Source organism: Rhodamnia argentea, chromosome 4, assembly GCF_020921035.1.
Source record: "Rhodamnia argentea isolate NSW1041297 chromosome 4, ASM2092103v1, whole genome shotgun sequence".
Classification (NCBI taxonomy): Eukaryota; Viridiplantae; Streptophyta; class Magnoliopsida; order Myrtales; family Myrtaceae; genus Rhodamnia; species Rhodamnia argentea.
In genome coordinates, this window is record NC_063153.1 from 16,972,941 (window position 1) to 16,998,216 (window position 25,276).

At 40.3% G+C, this 25,276-nt stretch overlaps 3 protein-coding genes across 3 annotated transcripts; 1 reads left to right on the forward strand and 2 right to left on the reverse strand.

Moving 5' to 3' along the window:
- Positions 1 to 865: 865 nt before the first annotated feature.
- LOC115750973 (pyrophosphate-energized vacuolar membrane proton pump) lies at positions 866 to 7,737 on the reverse strand. The gene is made up of 8 exons (XM_030688608.2): positions 7,365 to 7,737; positions 4,930 to 5,504; positions 3,753 to 4,132; positions 2,984 to 3,070; positions 2,545 to 2,875; positions 1,815 to 2,225; positions 1,439 to 1,498; positions 866 to 1,349 (listed from the first exon to the last, which is right to left on the reverse strand). The coding sequence occupies exons 1-8, from the start codon at positions 7,612 to 7,614 to the stop codon at positions 1,140 to 1,142; spliced, it is 2,304 nt and encodes a 767-aa protein (XP_030544468.1). The 5' UTR covers positions 7,615 to 7,737; the 3' UTR covers positions 866 to 1,139.
- Positions 7,738 to 15,554: 7,817 nt separating this feature from the next.
- Positions 15,555 to 18,968, reverse strand: LOC115751043 (V-type proton ATPase subunit F-like). Its single transcript, XM_030688732.2, has 6 exons — positions 18,825 to 18,968; positions 18,725 to 18,769; positions 17,860 to 17,941; positions 16,881 to 16,962; positions 16,369 to 16,451; positions 15,555 to 15,870 (listed from the first exon to the last, which is right to left on the reverse strand). Exons 3-6 carry the CDS (start codon positions 17,920 to 17,922, stop codon positions 15,706 to 15,708), a joined length of 393 nt encoding a protein of 130 aa, XP_030544592.1. The 5' UTR covers positions 17,923 to 17,941; positions 18,725 to 18,769; positions 18,825 to 18,968; the 3' UTR covers positions 15,555 to 15,705.
- Positions 18,969 to 22,082: 3,114 nt separating this feature from the next.
- On the forward strand, positions 22,083 to 25,070 carry LOC115751028 (arogenate dehydrogenase 1, chloroplastic). The gene is made up of 2 exons (XM_048277562.1): positions 22,083 to 23,297; positions 23,673 to 25,070. Exons 1-2 carry the CDS (start codon positions 22,177 to 22,179, stop codon positions 24,640 to 24,642), a joined length of 2,091 nt encoding a protein of 696 aa, XP_048133519.1. The 5' UTR covers positions 22,083 to 22,176; the 3' UTR covers positions 24,643 to 25,070.
- The last annotated feature ends 206 nt before the right edge of the window (positions 25,071 to 25,276 follow it).

Here is a 25,276-nt window from a genome sequence, read left to right on the forward strand (position 1 = left end):
AAAAAAAAAAAAAAAAAAAAAAAAAAAATAAAATTAGTAAAGGAGTATAAAAAAAATTTTTTTAAAAAAAAAAAAAAAAGGAAAAAAAAAAAAATTGGGGAAAAAAAAAATTTTTTTTTTTTTATATTAAAAAAAAAAAAAAAAAAAAAAAAAAAAAAAAAAAAAAAAAAAAAAAAAAAAAAAAAAAAAAAAAAAAAAAAAAAAAAAAAAAAAAAAAAAAAAAAAAAAAAAAAAAAAAAAAAAAAAAAAAAAAAAAAAAAAAAAAAAAAAAAAAAAAAAAAAAAAAATAAAATAAAATTTAAAAAATATTAAAAAATTAAAAAAAAAAAATAAAAAAAAAAAATTAAAATATTAAATTAAAAAAAATTTCCCCTTTCGACTTCTTTTTCGCGAAAATTATCTCTCGATCGTACTTTCCTTTGGCAACCAGCTTGACATTAACTTATAACTTTTCTTTGGACGCGTAATTTTTCTCAATTCTGGAGTTCTTATTTTTCACCAGGAAATTATTGGTTTTTACGACATCTTATCCTTGCATTTTCTCGTTTGTTTTGTTCTTTTTTTTTTCTTTTTTTTTTTCGATTTGACAGTTTGATATGAATCATGCTCGATCCCACCTAGGGTGAAATTGAGTCAAGCTACTCACCAGTGGCTCGGGCCTAGCAAAATGGTTACTTTGCCTAGTCTCGACTTCACCTCAAGCTCAAAATCATTAATGCTAAGCTCGATGGTCTATCGATCGAGCCTAATCGACTTTCTATCATTTCTTTCATAAACATCTATCAGTTATGAGAGCATCAATCCATGCTCCGAGACTACACGAATGGCAACCAAGACGAAAACAAAGAAACATGGGGAGAACTAATTCGATGTAAAGGTATCTCTTACTAGAAAAAAAGGACAAAGGCAATCCCAACTTACCATAACATGATCGTTATCGTGGTTGTCGTCGTCATCAGCCTCTTCAGGACTGTTAGATACTGCAGAGGCGCTGCCTCGAGCAGATACATCATCAAAAATCGAACATCCTCTAAGAAAGATAGTTATTGTAGCAGATACAATGGCGAGACAAGGTTGGTGGACAGAAGGATTAGGAAAAAATTTGGAGGCATATGGCCTTCTACGTTTCTTCCTTCCAGCTATCCGAAGATCTTGAAGAGTAAACCTCCATGGGTTGCAAAGAAAGGCGCGAAGACGAGCGACTCGACCGCCATCAGCTTGATGAGGATGTTGAGCGAGGGTCCGGATGTGTCCTTGAGAGGGTCTCCGATGGTGTCGCCGATGACAGCGGCCTTGTGCGGGTCTGATCCCTTGGGGCCGAGGCTCCTCGCATGATCCGAGGCACCAGCCTATAATCAATAAACAAGTCCAGAAGCATAAGACACGGTCCAGAAGAAATCCTAAGTACACAAGTTGGAAAGTGCCATCACACTTTTACCTCGATGTACTTCTTGGCATTGTCCCAAGCACCACCAGTGTTGGAAGCAGAGATAGCAATCTGACAAAAAAGGAGAAGAAAATAAATTCACCTAACACACATATTATAAAAGATATATCGCCGTGACTTGTAGTTTAAGGAAAAAAAAAAAAAAGAATGCAAACCCTCAAAAGATTTTAATCAAAACACTGGCTCAGTAAAAAAGACCAAACTTTTGTTCGGAAAAGTTTGGAAAAGTTTCCAAAGCACTCCATCATCATTCTTCTTAAGTTAGACGTGATGTGCATTACAAGCTGTCGTAATTCGTTCCGTTCGTTATATAGCTTGAGCATGCCTCTTAAAAGGATTAAGAAGTCATCAATCACAACAGAATTACCTGAACACCAGAGACCAAGGATCCGGCAAGAACACCTGACAGAGTCTCAACACCGAAAAAGATCCCGACAACAAGGGGCGTAAGCATCACGAGTGCACCTGGTGGGATCATCTCTTTGATGGAAGCATCTGTGGAGATCTTGACACATGTTGCGTAGTCAGGCTTGGCAGTGCCTTCCAGGAGACCTGGGATGGTGTTGAATTGCCGACGGACCTCCTCCACCATCTTCAAGGCTGCACTTCCCACACTCTTCATGGTCATTGCAGAGAACCAGTAAGGGAGCATAGCGCCCACAATCAAGCCAATGAACACTTTTGGAGTCAACACATCGACAGTCACAATATTTGCACGGCTCACAAAGGCGCCAAAGAGAGCGAGGGACACAAGTGCCGCAGAACCAATGGCGAAACCCTGGACAGAAGCAGCAAACATTCAGGAATTTTTGCAGTTATGATGTCTTATTTCAGCATTAAGGGAAAAAAGAGAGAAATCAAACTACTGCCAAGCCAAATGCCCCCTATAGTAGTATGAACAAATTTTAAGAAGGGAAAGATCTACTTTCAGGCATTTTATTCGAATGATTGGACACAAAAAGGCATACAAAATAGCTCCTTTTTCTATGTCAACACAAAGCGATAACATGGCCGATAAAACAAACGTAGCATTTTCACGAGCACAAATGAACGAAAGTAACAAAAATTTCATGACCCGAAAAGGAACATGATCAAACCTTTCCAATAGCAGCAGTAGTGTTTCCAGCAGCATCAAGGGCATCAGTCCTCTCCCTGATTCTGTGGCTCATGCCTGCCATCTCAGCAATTCCTCCAGCATTATCACTGATAGGACCGTATGCATCAATTGCCAATCCAGTGGCAATTGTGCTCAACATTCCAAGCGCAGCTACTGCAATACCATACATCGCAGCGAAGCTAAAGCTAACAAAAATGCTGACAGCAATTGCAAAAATGGGAATGATAACTGATTTATATCCCAATGCAAGGCCAAAGATGACGTTAGTAGCAGCTCCAGTTCGGCAGGAATCAGCCACATCTTGGACAGGGCTGAAGTACAATATAAGCGCAGGTGTCAAGTGAGTAATCCTAGTCACGATAAATATAGGAAAAAACGACATGAAGTGAGAAAGAATGACATCATATCAGATTTGTCACCTGTATGCATTGCTTGTGTAGTATTCAGTCACAAACCCAATGATAAGGCCAGCCCACAAACCAACAGCGACACACAAGAACAGCTGCCTGCAATCCCAAGAGACAAAAAGATATAATGTACTAGAGTAACCAAAAAAATGAGAAGAACAAGATTTATCCTTCATACTAGTCACATTTTGAACAATTGTTTTCACAAAGCATGCTTTTTCTATCTTTCAGTATATTAGAGGGCAAAGCTTACCTAACTCCAAGAACATGCATTGCTCCCCAAGGCTCCAGTTAAGAATTAAAACAACTTATCTGGCCATTCTTTATCTGGCTATAATAACCTATTTACAAGTTGCCAATTACACCCATCATGTAAAATGAGTAATGCCATCTTCTTTAATAGCCAATCATGCAATAACCGCAATCTACATTTAATTCAGTTCTATACAGACTGATGAAGCTTCATTAGATGCCGGCTGTATCAAAAAGTACATTGACGTGCCACTGGCTGGATGACATGCATGAATGTGTAGTAGTGTGATTGACACATGCACAATGCCACTCATCTAGCAATACTTAAAAAGGAAGGTTAGCACCAGTTGGGTACCGGATACATTTCCAAATTTTCTGCCTCATAACGTAATTCATTTGAATCAACTTGAAAGACAGTTTTAGTGTGTTAATGATAATGCAGGCCACATAGGCTTTAACATGCAGAAACATATATTTTGTCAAAGTTCTGATATTATGCCCTTCATGAAAGAAGAATCAATAGGCTCACCAGTTTTTGACAACTTTCTGAGTTCCAAAGTTGAAGATGGTAAAGGAAGAAGGAACGGAAATCCAAGTGACAATGGCAATTCCCACAGTCATGAGAACTGTGGAAATTATCAGCTGCTTCTTTAGTGCAGGCTCTATCTCCTTAACAGCCTTGATCTCAAAGAAATCAGTTGCAAATAAGGTGGTGATCAGACATACAAGGATACCCACAGAGCTAACAATGAGAGGGTACAGCATTGCAGTCAACTCATGATTGATCCCAAAGGAAGAGATAGAGGCCACAACAAGCGCAGCACAGGATGACTCGGCATATGAGCCAAAAAGATCCGAGCCCATACCAGCTATGTCCCCCACATTATCACCTACATTATCAGCAATCACCTGAAAAGATAACACCAATATCCAATTTCAATAAAATAATGAAAGGGCCAGTTAAGTTCACTTTGTATGGAACACACACACAATCCAAACTGCATCTATATGTACCATCCAAATAAGAACAAATCCTAAAACGAACCAAGTCAGACACTTATCAACTTAGTGGTTCAATTTCTTGGTGTTCATTGACTGGTTGGAAAAATAATACTTCAAAGAATATATTATACAAAATTCAAGATTACACAACCAGCACTCTCACTTTTGTTAACGAAACATTAGAAATGCAGGAAACCCGGTTTAGTTTGGGCTATTCACCTGAAAAGATAACACCAATACCCAATCTCAATAAAATCCTGAAAGGGCCAGTCGAGTTCACTTTGTATGGAACAAGCACAATCCAAACTGCATCTATATGTACCATCCGAATAAGAACAAATCCTAAAATGAACCAGGTCAGACACTTATCAACTTAGTGGTTCAATTTCTTGGCATTCATTGACTGGTTGGAAAAATAATACTTAAAAGAATATATTATACAAAATTCAAGATTATGTGACCAGCAGTCTTACTTTTATTAACAAAACATTGGAAATGCAGGACACCCGGTTTAGTTTGGGCTATTTTAGCTTTATATTCCTAGGCCCAACTGAAACCAAAAGTATGGATTGATGAAACCAAACAAAACCTAATCAAACTAAACCCGAGGTTCAACGTGGTCCGTTCTATCCGTTTGTTGTTTATTTGGCATGGGTGACTTGCTTTAAAATACTTAAAATGCTCAAACAAGTAGCAGGACTTACAGCTGGGTTTCTAGGGTCATCCTCAGGAATGTTCCTCTCAACCTTCCCGACAAGATCGGCACCTACATCAGCAGCTTTAGTGTAGATACCCCCACCAACTCTCCCAAACAGAGCCATGGAGGATCCACCAAGGCCATAACCAGTAATAGACTCAAAAAGGCCTCCCCAGTCTTCGCCATAATAAATCTTGAACAGGTTGATGGCAATGTAGAGGACCAGAAGACCATTCGCAGCAAGAAGGAACCCCATTACAGCACCCGACCTGAATGCAACAATAAAAGCCTTGCCGACACCTTTCCTTGCCTCAAGGGTGGTCCTTGCATTTGCATAGGTGGCAATTTTCATTCCAAGGAAGCCAGAAACCACCGATGTAATACCGCCAAGCAAGAAGGACACGGTGCTGAAGACAGCAGTAGCTAGAGCGGGCTTGCATGTTTTGGTTTGGTCATAAGTGCAAGGCTGGCTCTTTGTGCTAAATCCTTCCACAGATCCGAGGAAAAGGAAGATTAAGACAGCAAAAGCAGCCATGAAAATACCAACATACTGATACTCAGTGAAGAGGAAGGAAGTTGCTCCTGCAATACCAACCAGCATGCACGTGGTAAAGTTAGCAAATGCTTAGGGAATTCTGGTAAGGATGTGATTCAGAAAAGAAACAGGAAAAGGACGATCCACAAAACAAGAATCAAAGATGACAACAATAAAGAGACAAAAAAAAAACAAAAAGAATCAAATGAAGAGATCACTGGAATGAAATTAAATCCAAATCTGGTATCTGGACTATCCATAGCTAATTCCATACAAAAATACAATAGGTAGCAAAAACTAAATCAACGGAAAGCCCACCTTTTTGGTCAACCCTACAACACACGTTTCACTTTAATTAACTATGCCATCATCATAAGCAAGCAAACATACAAAATCTAAGGAATCACATCAGGCTTCAAATTTGGTTATCAAGTACGAGAAGAACTACTCCGCAACACATGAACAGTGAAAACTAATGCATGCAGACAACTGAAAAAAAGAAACAGAGAATCCTTGTTACCAACCACATGGGGCTGCAGCTTACAATTCCAAGAAACAGCAAACCAAATTGTCTGTCACATTGTCCTATAATCTCCAACAAACCACCACTTTAAAGTTTTATTATGTTGATCCCAGTAGATTATCTAATTAGAACATAAATAGGTACAGAACCATTTGATGTAAATTTAGAATTCGATCTGCAATCATCAGAGTAGTTCCTTCGAGGGTTGTCAACATTGACATGTTACCCAACTTCAACAGCAAAAGTATTCCAACTAAATCAAGAGACAGCGACCCCGCAAAACGTTCTAGATCTAAGTTGTGCCACTGTGTAGTGTGTCCTCCATCTATAGACAGAGGCACACAGAAATAATGCATGCTTCATTTGAAAGGTTCGTGCAGCACAAAAGTAACTCAGGATATTTGTGACAAAAGAATCGTCTTTATTAAGGAAGTGGTCCAAAATCTACGATGAATGATGAGATTCTTCACACACGTGCCAACCACAAAGAACTGCTGTGGAGTCATACCAACAACAATATCAATATTACAGAGGTACATAATTAATAAATACCTCAAAATTAAAATAAACTTATACAATAACATTAACAATGAAATGGGCCGTATCCAAATGAAGGTCCAATCTCTCTAGACGACTGATTTGTGGAATACCCAATTCACAAAATATACCAATCTAAACTGGATTGTATTCCAGTTTTTTGGACTATAATAGTTATTGATGTACTCAAGTGGGTCCTATTTATAGATCTTCTTTAATGCTAGAGGCAAACTTCGATCTGAACTACATTTAGAATATGTGTATTTGATAAATAATACCCTGCAACTCAAGCATATGATACTCATTTTGAGATCTGACGAGCAATATGTTTATTCTACCAAGGGCAGCACGTGATACCTCTCAACATTCACTGCCAAAATGACAATCATAACCCCCTATGGACCAGAACATAAAATAAAAAACCAAATAACAAATGAGGAAGAAGAAGCAGATTGGAAAACCCATGACCAACCCACCGAGAGAATTATAGCCAAAACGACACCACCATTAATTGCGTACACGCAATCTCCAAAACATCGCAACAGACACCGCTAAAAGAACAGATCCAAGCGACTAGTTGGCGTGAATCTGGTAAAACATCTTGAGCAGAAGCCAAAACAGAGCCAAGAAACAGAAAAAGGCAGATTAAAACAAAATGGCACAAAAAGACGCAAACTTTCACCGACAGACTGCAGCGAAGAAGCACAATCGAACCAAAACAAGCAAAGACTCCAGCAAATCCCACTCGCAGAACAGCGGAGATCTACGCTAAACAACGCCCAACAAAAAAAAAGAAAAAAGAAAGCGAACCCGGTAAAGGTAACAAGGGAGAGATTAAAGAGTTCACCTTCAGAGATGGCGTTCTGGATTTCGGCGCACTTGAGGACGACGCTCTGGTCGTTGATGCTCTCCTCCTCGTCGATGAGGTAATCGGTGTACCCATTCTTCCCGTTGTTCGCGGGAGCGGAGGCGTCCCCTGGGGAGAGCTTGACCTTGGAGACGAGGAGCCACTGGATGAGAGAGAAGACGATGCCGACGACGGCACACACGGGTATGAGGATCTCGGCGCCGAGATCCGGGAGTATCGTCGCCGCCATGGCACGGTGGTGGGTCGGCAACAGCCGCGGGAACTCGCCGGGTATCGAGCGGGGCGGTGGCTCTCGGGTTGGACGAGAGACGTAGAGATACAGGGCGGGGAAGGCAGAGAGGATGAGGAGAGTGGGGAATATGGGAGGGGCTTTATATAGTACCCGACTGTGTGTACGAAAGCTAGAGAGAGAGAGAGAGACAGAGAGGATTGATGAGAGAAGGGACCAAAGAGAGAGTTTTTGGAGAAATCTATGATCTGTAAAACGCGATTTTACCGTGCTCTGTGCCAACCCATTTTCGTTAAGAGGCCCCCGTGCATTTAAGATTAGCGCGACGCTTAGGCTTGTTTTAACTTTTTAACTCGTTCGCTCTTGCACGGAAATCTTTTGGTGGTGAGAAAAATGCCATGTTGCTCTTCTCGTGTTGGATGCAAATGAGGGGAACGAGACTTATTTTTACACATGAGTCTCTCAACACGACCCAATGATGGAGATCCGATCTATCTAGCAACTAAGGGTGAGCATGGGTTCGAGGTAGATTCTAAAATGGGATCGACCCTACCCGGCCGGTTTGGTCCGGTTTGGTCCGGTTTCCGATACCAAATTTTGGAATCGGTTACCGGTCCGATTCCTAGTTCTAGGTGCGAAATCGGACCGAATTGAGAAATATGTCTTTTTAATTCGCAAGTCCTTTGTATATTGAGTGAATTATTTGCTCAATCACTTTCTTTTTTAGATATAGACTATCTTAATAGGGGGATTGTAATCAGTAAATAAATTTTACAAGTTAAAGTGGAAAGAATATATATTATGAGGTTTTTTATTGATTGTTTTAGCTTGATTAATAGTCATTTTAATTTAAACTATTGTTAAATGATTAACTATTGTTGTTGTTTTTTTTTTATGGTTATAATTTGGAGCAATCTTTTTATGGATGTATGAAAAGTGAAGTTCTATTATTCATGCCTTTATGCTACGTGTTTTGAACATTTTATTGTTTGATTTATTTTATATGTTCATTTTTTATGGATTGTTATAATTTTTCTTGATTAAGAGATGAGTTGGAGACTTCCCAATTGCTTTATATTTCCGTTTGTTCTAAACCGTACTTCTCGCCGTTTTAGTGCTCTACTATTTCTTGTAGTTACTATTTCTCTCAGTCGTAAATAAAGGAATGCTTCTAGACGATGACGCGACGACAACGACAATAATAATAAAGCAATGCTTTACTAAAGTTTGTCCTTTTAAAAAATGAAAAAGAAAAAAAAATGAAGGAACTGACCGGTTTCCGAGTAGACTCGAAAACGGGCCTTATCAACAAGGTTGGTTCCAAAGTCTGTAAGATATGGGTTTCATGTTCCAAAAACTGAAACAGGGTAGATTGACTTGAAACCTACATCCTTGAAATCACTTATCCCTACTAGCAACTACCCCATCAAGGTACATGTATACTTTTTCCAGTAGTGCCCCTAAATTTATGTTTTTTGAACTCATGAAACCCTATGTTGGAGTTGGTGAATATTTTGAGGATCCTTGTTTCTCATACCGGATATACACCCATATGAGTTTAGGAAAACCGAAATATAAACCGACGATATGTAACCCTTGAGCATGATGTCGGGGGTCCTGCTGCTCGGATAGTGTTTGTCTATTTTGTATATTTAGGTTTGTGTCTTAAGTTAGTCCGTTTGTTGTGGAATTAAAGGGATTCGGATAGGTTTGGACTTTAGGCCTATTTTAAGTCATATATATTGTACTCGTATGAGAGATCATGGTAACGAGTGGCTATGGTTATAAACCTAAATATCATAATGGAATCCTTTTGCAGGATGTAACCCTATTTCTAGGATGAATTTGGGCAAACTTGTGTGTCATCTATTTTTCTATTTTCTATTGTGATTGTTCTTATTCGGTTTAGGATACAACACCCTAGGCCCCAAATGCTCCAAGGCACCACCACCCACTGCTTGTTTTTAAGGATGGTATTGCAGTCCTTGGATCGAATGTTCCATGTGAGAGATGTCGACTATAAGTTTTGGAGATTGGGGATGCAGATTCAAAAGGGAGTGAAACCGAACAATGAATTTTGTAATTATCCAATAAGGATATCTTACAATAGTTTAAAAAATTAGAGAACACTATGGTGGTCCTCCTCACCAAGGACAATGACCATAGCATCGATGCCACTTGAGAGCAACAATCATCACCGCCATCAACCATTTTACTTGGGCTTAGACATTAGGACAAAAGCTTTAAGTTATTAGATGAAGCAAAGATATATCACATCTAATGCTATGACAAATGCCGTAAACAACCGAAACCAGATGAATTTGAACACAGTTCTATGCGAAAAGTTCAGATAAACAAAAAACGGAAGATCTTGATTTAGCGAGTTCTGATGTAAGTTTATCCGCATCTCGAATGAAAATGTAAGTTCTTATGCCTCCCATAAGAAAACTGGTGAGATCTTTGGACTGGCATGAGGTTTGGCTGCAGGCAACATTGGCAGAACAAGGGCCTACACTGACCTCTCACCCAGTCACCAGCCATGACATTACAGTGTCAACCATCCCTCACCCGTTTGTTTTCCAATGCTTCACCTTTCTGTAATTGGGGGTTTTTTTTTTTTTTTGTGTCAGAAAAAATGTATTAGATATGATTCTTTTAATTTCTTTTTCTGGTTACAAGTACTGTAATGTAATGTCTGCCTACCATGATGACATTGTCTTTAGCTCATCAAGAAGATAAGGACAAGTGATATCACTGTCCGGTCAGGAATTCTATCCTTTTTTTTCCTGGGAAAGCACAATGGTGAATATACAAACAAATGAATCGAAAGGCAGTTTTCTCGTTTCGTTTAGTTTTTTTGCTTTAGAATAGAATGGTGTTACCGGGGAAAATTATCTAAAAAAAATCATAAATTAATTATAATTTTATCAATTCAGTCTTAAATCTTTTTAATTTTGTCAATCGAATATTTCCAATCAATTTTGGCCGAAAATCACTGATGTGGAAACCGGCCTTCCTACGTGGCACGACGGTAATTGACGTGGATAATTTCTAATAATATTTTGATAATTTTTTATTTTTTGATTTATTTTTGTTATTTTTCCTTTTTCTTTTTCTTTATGTTTTCCTTTTCCTTTTCCGTTCAAAGGGCCGGCGACCTCCGCCACCCTCGCTGTGGCCCCTCGCCGGCCGCAAGAGAGGGGTCGTGGTCCGTCGCTGAGGCCGATGGTGCACTGTGGACTTTTCACGAGCTTGGAAGGTGTCCTCCCCACAGCAGCGGCAACTGTAAAGTGATAAAAGAGAAATCACGCTAACACATAGAAAAAGCGAAAGCCTAACGAGAGAAAAAGAACGATTCCTTTTCGGATAGCATAGAATCCTATGTTTCAACATCGTATGAAGGAATATATACAAGCTGCTCTTCAGCTTTTACACGTAGGTTTATCTTCTGGGACTGCGCAAGCAATCTGAAAGTCTTTCTTTACTCCTTGTATGATTGAACACCGAACAGGAAGGAGTCTTGGGTCTTCTTCTCCGGTGCTGTCAAGGCTTGCACGACGACTTTCTCCTGCAAGGTCCGGGCGGCCGACGATGGTCAGTTGCGCATCTTCCGATGGTTGGCATTTTTTTTTTCTTTTTGATCCGGCAGTGCAAAGCTTCCACGACAAAGTCATTTCGCAAGCCCTGATAGCTTGGTATGCACATAGCAATGGCCTAAAAAAAATTCACGCTCATCGTGCTTTTTTTCATTATTATTCCCGGGGCAACACGAAACGGTTCATGAGCTAGATAGTGTCCAATTAAATCGTTGAACTTTTGTTAATTGGGTTCTTGTACCTTGTCAATTAAATTGGTTTCATCCTCCAACTCAATTTGTTCCATTTGACATCTGAATCACAATGGAACTAAGGTATGAGACCTTGTAACCGGCAAAATGACGATCAACATAAAATGCAGGACGGGGGAACCTTCACAAGGCTCTCGATGAGGGGCCGGCATGGCCACCTAGTCAAGACCCCCCCCCCTCTCCCCCTTGTCTCTTCCTTTTGCAACATGGACATGGTTGTGGATGTCATGTCAACATTGGTGAGTCTCACGGCCGAGTCGGATCGATAGGTGATATGCCGATACGTTCCGACTTGATTAGAAAGATGAAATCGATTCGACCCAAAAGACCACGTGGACCAAATTAAAACAAATCAAAATGCAAGAACAAATCGAAAGATGGAAAAAAAAACAACACATGGGTCGTTTGCGAGAACTCGTGTTATTTCTTCGTCTCATTTCTGCTGGCTAATAATCATGCAGAATGTCCCTCCCAAAAAGGTTCAAATTCAGTTCTTCTAATCATCGTATGAATGCATCAATGACCCAATCTAGGGCACCAAATGGCAAAAGATCATACCATCATGGATGGTTGTGAGAGAGATTAGCTCCTCATTCTCGTTCGTGGGTCCAAGAAACAATGTCTTGCAAAGGCAGTCTGGCTTAAACCAATGACTGTAATTGAAAGGAGGTTTTGCCAAATCATTGACTGCTAAACTAACAATCTCTCCACGGAAATAAAGGATAAATCAAACGTGGGTCCATCCCTCCCCACAACATGATAAACGTACACGAGGCGGTGAATGACGCTCAAACCCTATCAATACCCAAATATAATCAAAGCATGTCATGAGTTAAAGCCACGAGGGTCAAAAAAGAGAAAGTTGAAGAGAACAAAATCAATGCGGCGGAAAAGTTTTATTCGGGCACGGAACGCGTCTGGAATACGCCCGCCACCCGGTTCTCGAAAGTTATCCTGGAATAATGCCAACTCAGCCCTAATCCCATAACCATGAAAAGGATGACACATCAACGGCTGATTCGATCTTACCCTTTCCCATCAATCTTCTAGCTTCCCTAAAGGACAGGTGAAAATATTTGCGCAAAGGCCTATACCGCCATCCTACCTATTATGCCACCATATTGGTAGATCTTGATAAAATAACGCCCGCCATCCTACAGAGCTATATCGAAACTTCATACGGTAGATTTTAGATAAAATAACTGCCAAAAGGGCTATACTGAATTGGTGTAAGATTAATTGGATAATTTGCCCCCATCATGAATCGATCCGAGTGGTGCCTGGTATAGTGGCTTGTCAATCCTCAGGTACCTTCCATGGCATGTGTTTTTCACTTCAAACAAGCAACATAAATATCAACCTTTTGGTCCTTTTCTAGGGGCCAAAAATATCAGTGCGCCAATCTCCTGAATTCATGGGATCAAATGATTTGAAGCAGGAAAGAGATCAATCATGTCATGCTCGGTGCGCCCCCATCGGAAAGAACATATGTCAATTTCTTTGATGGCGATGTCTAGGATGCATGAGTTAGCCACCTAGCAGTGGTTGATGGCGATCTCCCTTCCACTTGACTTAACCTTAGTCTTTATGTCCTCGAACGAGGTTGCTAGTTCTCGTGAATTGTCTTAATCGTCAAACTAACTATATATGCACAAAACAACAGACTTGATGCCAATGTTAAGGTTAATGAGTAGCATCATAAGCCAGCTTTCGAGCACCAGAAGAGAATTTCTGCTCTTCATCGTCCACCATCTCCATCGTTAAGAGTCTGTTTATGCTAGCACGATCGAGTAATATGGTCAGCACCACATTAGGTTCGTCGTCGGCATCGTGTGCTGCGTTTAAAGACGTTATTATTCTATCGAAACAGCAACCGGGGTCTCGTGTGGTAGCTTGGATTCTGGATCAGATAAATATATTTGCTGTGTAGCGGTGCATTTCAAATGGAATGAATACGAATAAACCCAATTGGGAATGGGATTAAAAGAGTAAAAAAAAATTATTTTGGATTAATATGACGAAAAATTTCTAAATTGGTATACTCATCATAATAAATTTACCCCAAATTAAATTTTTTTTTACCATCAAAAGCCCAAATTTGGTACATCTATGACAAGTTTAACCTCTATTAGTTTCCATTCAATTTTGCAGTTAAATTGTTAAGTTGGATGACACGTGATAGTATACGGGCGCACCAATTTGTGATTTTTACTCTCCGGTTGTCACATATGTATCGGTTTGGGGCTTTTCATGATATTAACCCAATCGAAAGGGAACTAACGGATGGTAAATTTGTCACAAGTCTGCCATTTTGGGGTTTTTTATGGTCAAAAAATTAATCTAGAATAAATTTGTCATAGGTATACCAATTTGAGATGTTTTCTAGTTAAAGAATTGATTTGGAGTAGATTTGGAGTACGTGCACCAATTTGAAGAGTATGGAAGATTAATATTAGAAAGAGCATATTTGACAGCATAAAAATAAGGGTAAAATGCAATTTTTATTTACTGTATTTGTTCGACAACTGTGGAATGTCGTCGATGGTCACCGTATTTAGCACGCACAGTTAGGTGATTGAAGTCCTCAAGCAACCATGGACTAGACGATTATGGTAATGATCGTCGTCCTCAATTGACGTCGATGCTATGTTCATTGCCCTTGGTGAGGGCTACTATCATAGTGTACTCTAATCTTTTTAAACTATCATGAAATTACTTTGAGGGATAATTACAAAGTTCATCGTCCAATTTCACTCCGGTATCAATTCGCATGCTCAATTTTCAAAATCTATAATCAACATCTCACACTTAAAACATTCCATACAAGGACTGCAATACCCTCCTTAAAAACTAAAAGATAGTGCTTTTTTTTTTTTTTTGGTCTGATAACCCAAGAAGAGCCGAAACTCTCTGGGGATCTTTGTGTCGTGTTCGATATTTTTTGACACTTCAACACTTTTCAACATTCGACCAACAAGTAGTCAGCACTCTAGACAAGCCAACAACACACGAGTTCAACATCCCGACACGCCATTTCAACACGATCGGGGTCAATTTTAAGAATTTTCAATAAATTAGTAGTATTCGACCAAAAAAATAATATAAATTAAGGTTCAAAATATAAATTTATCAAAAATATATATACTTAAATCATTTACCCAGCCACCCCATAATTAATATACCCACCAAAAAAAAAAAAAAAAAAAACCAATCATGAATTCATAATATAAGAAGAAGAAACTCACCGCTACTTGATAAATTATTGTGTATATATAAAAATAAACATTTAATATACAACGTGTCCCAACGTGTCGAAATTCTTTATTTTTTTACAATGATGTGTTGGCATGTCGCCTCACGTCGTGTCGCAGTTGTAGGTGCTGCTTACCTTTTATGTTCATTTTGTATTTTTTGTTGGAAAAGTTAAAAAAGTACCCGATTCAAAACAAATGGAGGATATTATACCAAAAATTATGGGAAACAAAAGTGGGACATTCCCTCCATTTGTTTCAAAGAAAACGAAATTTGCTGGAAGTTATCTTTTATTTGCAATTACATTTGTTTTATAACAATCGTGAAAGAAATATTATAATCACAACCCAAGTCCTTCGGGCCCTTAGAGTTCGGAGCCCGAGGAACCGAGTCGGGCTTGGAGACAAGTGCCGGGTCCTGAGCACAACCTCGGAGTACCCAAGTCCACCCTTGGGTCTCCCAGACTCGGCTGATGGGAGGGCTGGCATGGTCTCAGAAGATAGTCATTTTCGTGAATTTAGATATGAATTTTCCATTGATCATGAGAAAATTTTCCGTTAAGACTCATATTTTCGAGCAATGCAAAAGTCGAAAAAATGAGGAGGTTTTCCAACGGTCAATTTTCCGCGAAACAAATAAACCCTTGAAAGAAGCATTTTCTTATTTATCAAACAGTTACATTGCTAGCATAATTCTTGCAACATGCAATGCAGGGGACCTTTGATTTTCTACTGCGAAATTAGTTGACACCAGAAATCCTTACAAGATCGCCGTTTCACTTGACAAAGGGCGACTGTGTGATTCTTGTCAGTACATCAACCTCGATCAGATTTTGCCAAGCTCAAGAGAACACCAAAAACGCGACCTTCATCATTAAGTCATCAATGCCCCTTGCTATAACATAGTCATAAGTCGCAATAGGCATTTACATGCTGGCAGACAAATCAACTCACAGCTACTCTCTGTAGAAGACCCAAGAAATAATGGAAGGTTCAGCGCCTTCCCGATGCCACTGATTCAGCAGAGAAGAGGTACTTCACTCTTGACAGCACTGAATCATGAGCAGGGTCATAAGGATGATCCTTTGAAGGGATCTCCAGAATTGCTGGAACTGGCTTATTGTAACTATCAACCAGAAACCTTATCATGTTTGCAACCTGAAGGCCAGAGATATGGTCAACAATTAGAAGTATGTCACATATATTCTTAATATGGGGATGAATAATAGTCCATCTGTAATGATCAGAAAATCATACGCAGCAATAATCAGTGAACACAGGACCTGCATTGTTTCTGCGACTATCCAAAATATTTGGATGGGATCCAAAAAATCTTGAAGTTCACAATTATTGATACCCATAAGACACTCTTATTTTGTTAATGCCCAAGCCTGGATGACCAGATAAATACAAGGACATATGATATTGTACGAGCAACCAATCCTTACTACTCATGTACATGTGTAGACATTATCAAGGTTGCTGATCACTAATTTAACAGTTAACAATCCTTCTGTTTACTACGTGGAGAAACAACCAACCAAAAGCAGTACCCTCAAAGTGTGAGAACCAATAAATGATTGAAGCACTCGATCCTTTATTTATCAGGAAAAGCAACCCCTTTAGTCTACATTTCAAGTATGAAAAAGAACTCACATATTGACTGATCAAAACAATGGCGATATCCTCCCTTGATGTGAACTCCTTGAAAGTATCTTCAATAGCTTTCACGGTTGTTTCTAAGAACCACAACAAAAAATCATCATTAAAGAGGCAAGCATAAGCTATCTTAGAATTCTGCGACCCATGTTGCTTGAAGTAATAGTGCAATCAGAGTGAAAACGGGTCATAAGTTACAAACACTAACATCGCGAGAAGAAATGAGAAGCCCATCTGCATCTAAGAATTAGCAAGAGACCCTACCAGTTTTTTGATATCGAAGAACTTGTCATGCAACAAGCAAGCTATCTAGAAGAATTTCAAACCGTATTTAAATTAGCTGGATATTAGCAGGACTTTAAGTGGTCCAAGAAATAAGGGGGTCATGCCACAATACTATGGAAGACATTTGCAGCGCAAGAATTTGCGAAGGACAAAGATATAGATAAATGAATATCATTATAAATCCAATTGTACAGAAAATATTGATGATGAGGACAGAATCATACTCGAGTCAACGATGAGATAGTTTGTCTTCCTCCTTAAGTCGACATTACCAACACCAGCCAGTAAAAACCCAGTGACAGTGTCCTACACAATAAATTTGCATCATTCAAGAATTTTCAGATCAAAACAATCTCCGGTGAACTAGCCAGCATTACATTGCATTGATTTGTTGTAAGTAAAGTGCACACATGCACAGTGCCAAGATAAGGATCTACAACGGCAAACTGATAGCTAAAGTTGACAAGAGAACTTATCATTCAATTGTTTGAATAATTCATCAGCAGTTTCAATACTGTGATTCACATAGCAGACCATGGATAATTTGAGAGTGATTCTCAAGCACTTAAAAAAATGCCATCATTACATAAAGTTATAATTTCACGGCGGGCTCAAACAAAGAAAAACCCATGCAAACAAACATTCGCAAGCCGTTTGAATCTCATCAGGTAGATTCTAGATTCCAGCAAAAGCGCATGCGACCTCCAAGAAAGAAAACTGATCACTCAAGATACTAGAAAAGCCAAGCATCTCCCAAAGGCTGAACTGCCCATCTGAGTGCTTCTAATGCTATGACTTTTATTAAAGCCCACCCCACCGACAATCAGCATTGTTTTTCAGCCAAAGGTGCATATTTCACTTCAACCCACTCGTTCAAATAGTACAACCGGAACGAAAAAAAGGGCACCTGCTGCTTCAAAATTGCCTCACAAAATTACTCAGAGCCAATAAGAGATTGATCAGATACTTAGAGGAACTTCTCGGGCCACATCATCATCAATTCATTTCAGATTTGTTATCTCTAAATAGGACCGCAGTATATTCCCAAAAGTATCTGAAATCATGACCCATGATCATGCTGCCTATGTTACTTCAGATGATGGAGTTTCTTGGTCACTTTTTTAGTCAAAAGAAGTCCTCGCACTTAGGAATTCTACATGAGGAATGATATTTAACTAGGAACACTCAGATCGTCATCCATACCTCGTCAGCAATCATGGCGATAAGCGCTGAACTTTTAGAGGCGATAGGGGTCCTTCCAGCCATTTGAAGTCGAATTAAATACCTGCAACCACTTGGCAGAAACTGGGAGACATTATCCAATGAACAGTCAAACTAAAACCCAGGCAATTCTCTCTTCTGACGAACGAGATGTTCAACTTTAGCATTCTCAAAATTTCCCGCGAAAGACACGTGTACATCCATTTTTTTAAGTCAGGCGATGGAAGCAAAAGTGCATCTTGTACAGAGATCTCACCCTTTATGTCCAGATAATTCCTAATCTATTTTCAACCAAGGAAAATTGTAGCCACTGCCAATTACGGGAAACTGAACCCTAAATTAAGAAGATTTCCGTCAAAACACCTAGTTTGTTACTCTCCCGTCCCTGGAATTTTCAGCAAAACGAACACATTTGCACTGGAAAAGAGAGAGATCCAAATCAACATCAGCCTATTCCTAATCACGCAGAATTAAATCACTGATTGTATTTCCTGGGAATTCTCGCTTCGCAATCAATCAACGAATCACGAAAACCAGGCCTCGGATATCAAATCCGATGCTCTGCTCGGCTCAACCCCTAGCGCATTTCCAGCACGGTCCCACAAAACAACCCACCAAAAGCCACAGCACGCTCAACAGACCGCACGCACACTTAAAACCTCATGACTCCACAAATACGTCACGTAATAACCCAACCCAACCCAACCCAACCAAACCTGATGAGATGAAGGAAAAACAGCGAATTTCCCCAGCAACCGCGACAAGGTAGAGACTATTCCGCCAACAGAAGATCAGAAACAGCAGAAGGGACGGAAAGCAAGAAACGGAGACAGAAAATCAAACGTACCTCGGTGTCGAGACGAAGGTGCAATGACACAGAAGGAGGGACCGACAAGCTTTTCTGCTATGGTGTTTGGTGTCTTGTTTTTTTTTTTGGGGGGAAGAGGGGGAGGAACCCTAATTGGATTATGCTGAACCGAAGCCCTCTGGGTGTGATCACTGGTTGATTGTCGTCTTCGGTTGGGCGGTCGCTTTGGGAGAAATGGACAGGCTTTCGGATCGGATCGGGTCGGATCAACTTGGGTGGGCGATTCAGTTCAACATCGGCCGCAGAACTCGCCGGGGAAGTAACGGAAGGCTCCGAGGATCCGGGGGTGCTTTCTGGGGGACGAGAGACGCCGACGCGGGCTGGTGACGTGACAGTTCTTATGGGCGGCAAACTCTCTTCTTCTTTAGGTTGATCTCCATTTAGCCGACTTTTGAACGGGAATACCGTTCTTGCATAATAAGAATCTGGAACTATAGCAAAAACACACGTGAGAATTTAACCGACACCGTGAGTCCGAAAACTATAGCAAAGACACATGTCGGAATTTGACACAAATCTAGAACGGGATTACAAACAGAAGTTACAAATAGAGGTTACAAACGGATATTACATATAAAGGTTACAACGTGATTGTAAATTAAAGGTTACAAACGCTTACATCGAGATTATATCGATTCAACTACCTTGACGATTTCTTCAACTCCATTGTCTTGACGGTTGCTTTGTTCCACTATGTTGTCGGTTACTTCTTTGATGGTTACATCTGAGATTGCCGACTCAATTTTTATCGATCCTTTTGAGTTGTCGATTCCTTGAATTGTCGATATTTTATTCATAAATGACTAGACTTTGCTCTCATCGACCGAGTCTATGACATGTCGATAACAACTATAAACACAATACATTTTGTTTCAAATGAATGTGATATTTTCTTTGCGAATTGGACGCCCCCTCACCCAATTCTAGGCGAGACGAGACTCTCGCTCGCCGCCGAGTAAGGACCCAATGACCCTTGCAGCCGGTTCAAGAAAAAAATAGCAAAGAAAAGTAAAAGTTAAAAAAAAAAAACTTAAAGAATTATTAAAGTATCATCCACGTCAATTATGCCATGCAAGACGACCGACATTTGTATCGTCAATTTTCGACCAAATTGGCCGGATCAATTAGCAAAATATGAAAAGGTTCAAAACTCAATCGACAATATTAAAAAGTTTAAGACAAAAGTGGGATAGGTTTATAACTTTTTGGACAATCATCCCATCTCAAATCTCTACCAAATTGTCATCTTGGCACGGACGATGGTAAGATGAAACATCTCGATTTACTTCTAAGCCACCGTTGGGCCACGTTCTCTAGCACGAGAACATAGATCCTCATCTTGTTTTTGATGACTTTATTTTGGATGGAGATGTATCGGGAAACATATGTCAATTACGTAGGATTCGAAACTTCGATGACTCACCCCAAGTACGAAAGGCTATTATACCTGCTCATCCAGCGATAGCCAATCAAAATTGACGTGGAGTCTACTTACTCTATTATCAGAGTGTATATTTTTCTTCCTTTCTATTCAGAGAATACCTCTAAATTTTTGCGTCTCGGAGAGTTCGGAAGAAATAGTTTAAGAACTTGTCCAAATTCAAGCCGGCACAAAATTTGCGTAAAGCGAAAGATGTTGGGTTCGTATAACAAATCCGGAGAGTCCAAAATTCCCCGACGCCCCCCTCGCCGCTTACCCTAAACACGACAAGTCGTATTCCTAAACCCCAGTGGTCCCCACGCGCCACGCGTGTCTGATCACGGATACTCTCGCCAGCTCAGCGCCAGCAGTGAGTCGAGTCGATCTTTCGCAGCTGAAGATCTGACGCCCTTTCCGGCGTTTTCTTCTGCTTGATCTCCTCCCCCGTTCGACTCGCCAACGTTGGACACGCCAAATGGAATAATAAGAAAGGATTCATACTATGACCATGGAAAACAAGCGTGCGAACCTTTCGATATATATGGATATTTTGAATTTGAACAGCTTTATTAACCAGAGAAAAAAAATATTGTATTTTTTAATATGTTGCTAAAATATCCATAATTTTTTCATTTCAATCGAGAAAAAAGGAGCTTACCAAACAAACGCAATTTTTGAATGTTGTTGGATGGATACTTATCGCACTTTATAGGCAACCATTGAAGGAGGTTTGTGATTACTAATGCTTCACCGAACTAGTGTCCTGCCTAGTTAATGATTGAAAACTGAAACATCTGTAAATTATAAAAACGGTTATTCATGATATCGATCTAAGTAAATATTTAAGAGTCTCGTTAAAGAGTGTTTTTGATTTAAGGAAATTGGTACATCTATAAATTATAAAAATTCTTTATTCATGAGGCTGATCTAAGTAAATATTCAAGAGTCTCGGTAAAGGAGTGTTTTCTGCCTCAAAAAATTGGAACATCCGTACTAAGTAGCACCGATACCGATACCGACACCGACATTGACACGCGACACGACACGACACGCCCGATACGTCATTTCTCAAAAATAGAAAAATCCGACACGTCGGGGACACGTTATATTAAATATTTTTTTTAAATATAAAAAAACAAATAAAGCCAAAATAGGTATTATATGCACTGATTTTACTCGTAGATGGCGAGCTTTCACTTACGTCAACAATTCAACAAACTCAAGAATTGTAAAAAATAGAAAGATATCATATCTGGAAAACTTAAAAGCATGGCACCATAAAAGGATACCAAACGAGATTAGAAGGTTTTATCTTTCATAAAATATTTGAAAGTTAGCATTGCTGAGTAGTTAAGGCTAAATTTTTAGAAGATGGGTCGATCTCACAACTCGGAGAGAAGGAAAGGGAAAAGTGACGACGAGGGTCGCAGTTCTACAATATCTAGGGTTCCAAAGTCCAAACTATCATTATTAAGTTTTTTCTCTTTTTTAATGAACTTCACATGTCCAACACGTCGGACTCGGGTGTTGGCAAAGTGTCGGCCCCATTGACCAAGTGTCGAAATGCCGATACGCGATCAACGCGACCGACACGGGTGTCGGGAGGTGTCGGACGGGTGTCGGTCTCGGACACGTTGTCGGACACGACACTCTCACTTAGGAGGAGTGTCGGTGCTACATAGCATCCGTAAACTATAAAAATGTTTATTATGAGATTGATCCGAATAAATATTCAAGAGTATCGTTAAACAACGTTTTCGAGTAATACAATTTAATTTCTAGGACTTTGAACAATAGTTTGTTTTTTTTTTTAATTTTTGCGAATGATTGACATATAAATATTCCCTTTATTAGAATATTCAGGACTTTTTTTTTTTTGGACGAAGGGTATTTAGGACTTGATTCCAAGCAAAATTGTAGAAATTAGAAAGTTTGTTTCAAAAAAACTTCGTCTCCCTCGCAAAGGACTCCCAACACCTCTCGTCTTTCTCTCTCTGAAAATCCGGGAAACATGCCGTTCGCCTTCAATTCTCTGCAACGCCTCCGAGGTCCGCCGCCGTCCGTTCCTCACCTCCACAACACTCTCTCTCCTCTCCCTCATTTCCAATCTCTCCGCCCCAGTCTAAGATCCCCTCAACCTCTCTCCCGCCGCCCCCGCCGCCGCCGCCGCCATCTCCGTATCCAGTCCATCGACGCCGCCCAGCTCTACGACTACGAGTCCAAGCTCTCCGCCAGCTTCGAATCGCACCGCAAGCTCACGATCGCCATCGTCGGCTTCGGCAACTTCGGCCAGTTCCTGGCCAAGACCCTCACGCGCCAGGGCCACACCGTCCTCGCCCACTCTCGATCCGACCACTCCGACGTCGCTCGCAAGCTCGGCGTCACGTTCTTCCGCGACCCGGACGACCTGTGCGAAGAACACCCGGAAGTCATCTTGTTCTGCACTTCAATCCTTTCGACGGAAAAAGTCGTAAAGTCGCTGCCTTTGCAGAGATTGAAGCGGAACACTTTGGTCGTCGACGTCTTGTCGGTAAAAGAGTTTGCTAAGACTTTGCTAATTAAGCTTTTGCCTTGTGATTTTGATATAATTTGTACGCATCCGATGTTTGGACCTGAGAGTGGGAAAAATGGATGGAGTGGGCTTAATTTTGTGTATGAGAAGGTTAGGATTGGCGACGAGGAATCGAGGATTTCAAGGGCTGATAAATTTCTCGATATTTTCGCGGGGGAGGGGTGTAATATGGTGGAGATGACCTGCGCCGAGCACGATAAATGGGCTGCCGGATCGCAGTTCATCACGCACACGGTCGGGAGGGTTCTGGAGAAGTTGGATTTGGAATCGACGCCGATTAATACGAAGGGGTACGAGACGTTGCTAGGTCTGGTGGATAATACTGCAGGGGACAGCTTCGATTTGTACTATGGGTTGTTCATGTATAATAACAATTCTTTGGAGATGTTGGAGAGGTTGGACTTGGCTTTCGAGGCATTGAAGAAGCAGCTGTTTGGAAGGTTACATGATGTGGTGAGGAAGCAGTTGTTTGAAAGTGCTGAGAAAGTGCCCGTTTCGCCAGAGAATTACGGGATGCTGTCGAATATTACAAATGGTGCGGCTAGTTCAAAATCAATGGGGTATGATTTTGCTAATATATGGTTTATTCAGTTCCGTGATCATTTGACTGTATATTCTCTGCTTTTCATGAGAGCAGTAGAAAAGCTGCTAGCATGAAGTTTCTTTGGGCATTGTGCTGTTCCCTTTTAAGTTGTGGCGGTGAGAATGAAGTCTAGTGTTATGGTTTAATGATTTAAAATACCTCAAAACTGATAGCCAGTCGTGATTAATGTTCCCATTTTCATTGTCTTTTCTGTGGAACAATGAGATGTATTAATGTAAGGAAAATGTGTTTGTTTCTTGTGTTTGCTGAAAGATTTGTAAGATCATTTTACCTCTTTTAGAAGATTCATTTGATGTAGAATCTCATTCATAATTTTGTTCTAAACCATTAGATTCCAAGATGTCGCTCCGTCAATCAGCTCTCCAGTGCCTAGCTCCAGCACTTCTCAAGATACGTCACCCCTCAAGATTGCCATTGTTGGATTTGGAAACTTTGGCCAGTTTCTAGCAAAGACCATGGTCCGCCAAGGTCACACAGTTATAGCTTATTCTCGATCAAATAACTGTGAGGCAGCTCAAAGGTTGGGCGTTTCTTTCTTTTCTAATGTAGATGATCTTTGTGAAGAGCATCCAGACGTGATACTTCTTTGCAGCTCGATTTTGTCCACAGAGAGCGTCCTTAAATCACTGGCTCTCCAAAGATTAAAAAGGAGTACCTTGTTTGTCGATGTACTTTCAGTGAAGGAATTTCCGAGGGTTTTGTTTCTCCAGAACTTGCCACTAGATTTTGATGTTCTTTGCACCCACCCCATGTTTGGACCCGAGAGCGGTAAGAATGGATGGAGTGGTCTTTCCTTTGTTTATGATAAAGTTAGGGTTGGAAGTGATGAGTTTAGACAAGCACGATGTGACTGGTTTTTGGACATATTTGCACAGGAGGGGTGTCTGATGGTGGAGATGAGTTGTGCTGAACATGATTGGCATGCAGCTGGGTCACAGTTTATCACGCACACAATGGGGAGGACTCTGGAGAAACTAGGGTTGGAGTCCACCCCCATTAACACGAAAGGGTATGAGACTTTGTTAAATTTGGTGGAGAACACGGCTGGTGATAGCTTCGACCTCTACTACGGGCTATTCATGTATAATGTGAATGCGATGGAGCAGCTGGAGAGGTTGGATTTGGCATTTGAATCCCTAAAGAAGCAACTCTTTGGGCGTATGCATGGTGTCCTCCGGAAGCAATTGTTCGAGAATGCAGACAAAAGCAAAGTTCTTCACGAAAAACCTGTATTGCCAAAGCCATCTCAGGATGTTGGTGCTTTGTCGTTTGGATCCAAGTTCAAAACTTTTGAGGTCTAAGCTTTGTTGTTTTGAGGTAGGCCTCCCATCTCTGCGTGGCATTGGTTTGTGCTGAGTTCCCCCACAAAATCTTATGCTGAGAGAGTGATTTTGGAGAAGAAGATTGGATACAAATGTAGTTCCTTTTTGAGGTTAGAAAAAATCTGCCAGATTGTTTTACTATTAAGTTTCTCCAGAGAAATTAAGATAAGATACTTTGATATGAAAGTGTTGGTGGACCAATACTTTCTTATTTAATGGAGCAATACCTGCACTTTCCTATGTCTGCCAAATAATGCTCAGTTGCGGGTATTGGCCGCAAAGACGATGACCGTAAGCTAAACTTGGATTGTGGATGTTTGTCTATTTGAAGGCGTATTGGTGGGTGCAATGGTAAAGATTGTGACATTGTTCGAGGATCTAAATGCTTGAGCATAGACAATGCTTGAGTCACTGACAATTATCGTGCTGCATCCGGGCCGAGGATGCGCGCTTGTTTCAAAATGGAATGATCTAGCGTATTCCTTATTTATTTGTACAACCGAGTTTGGGGTTTCGATTTTGCTGAATGCAAGCTCACCTTCATAAAAACAAATAAGGTAATCTTTTTCTTCTGCTGTCGATTTCGTCTTCCCTCTGCAACTGTTGGTAGGTA

What these genes read in the sequence shown, in the direction of transcription:
- LOC115751028 (XM_048277562.1), top strand. Translation starts at nt 22,177, where the DNA reads ATGCCGTTCGCCTTCAATTCTCTGCAACGCCTCCGAGGTCCGCCGCCG. An exon ending in GCTAGTTCAAAATCAATGGG is followed by an intron (nt 23,298 to 23,672) that starts GTATGATTTTGC and finishes CTAAACCATTAG; the next exon opens with ATTCCAAGATGTCGCTCCGT.
- LOC115751043 (XM_030688732.2), bottom strand. Translation starts at nt 17,922, where the DNA reads ATGGCTGGAAGGACCCCTATCGCCTCTAAAAGTTCAGCGCTTATCGCC. An exon ending in TCGCCATGATTGCTGACGAG is followed by an intron (nt 16,963 to 17,859) that starts GTATGGATGACG and finishes TTTATTGTGTAG; the next exon opens with GACACTGTCACTGGGTTTTT. An exon ending in TTGTTTTGATCAGTCAATAT is followed by an intron (nt 15,871 to 16,368) that starts GTGAGTTCTTTT and finishes TCTGGCCTTCAG; the next exon opens with GTTGCAAACATGATAAGGTT.
- LOC115750973 (XM_030688608.2), bottom strand. Translation starts at nt 7,614, where the DNA reads ATGGCGGCGACGATACTCCCGGATCTCGGCGCCGAGATCCTCATACCC. An exon ending in CCAGAACGCCATCTCTGAAG is followed by an intron (nt 5,505 to 7,364) that starts GTGAACTCTTTA and finishes TTGGTATTGCAG; the next exon opens with GAGCAACTTCCTTCCTCTTC. An exon ending in CTACTGCTGCTATTGGAAAG is followed by an intron (nt 2,226 to 2,544) that starts GTTTGATCATGT and finishes GCTTCTGTCCAG; the next exon opens with GGTTTCGCCATTGGTTCTGC.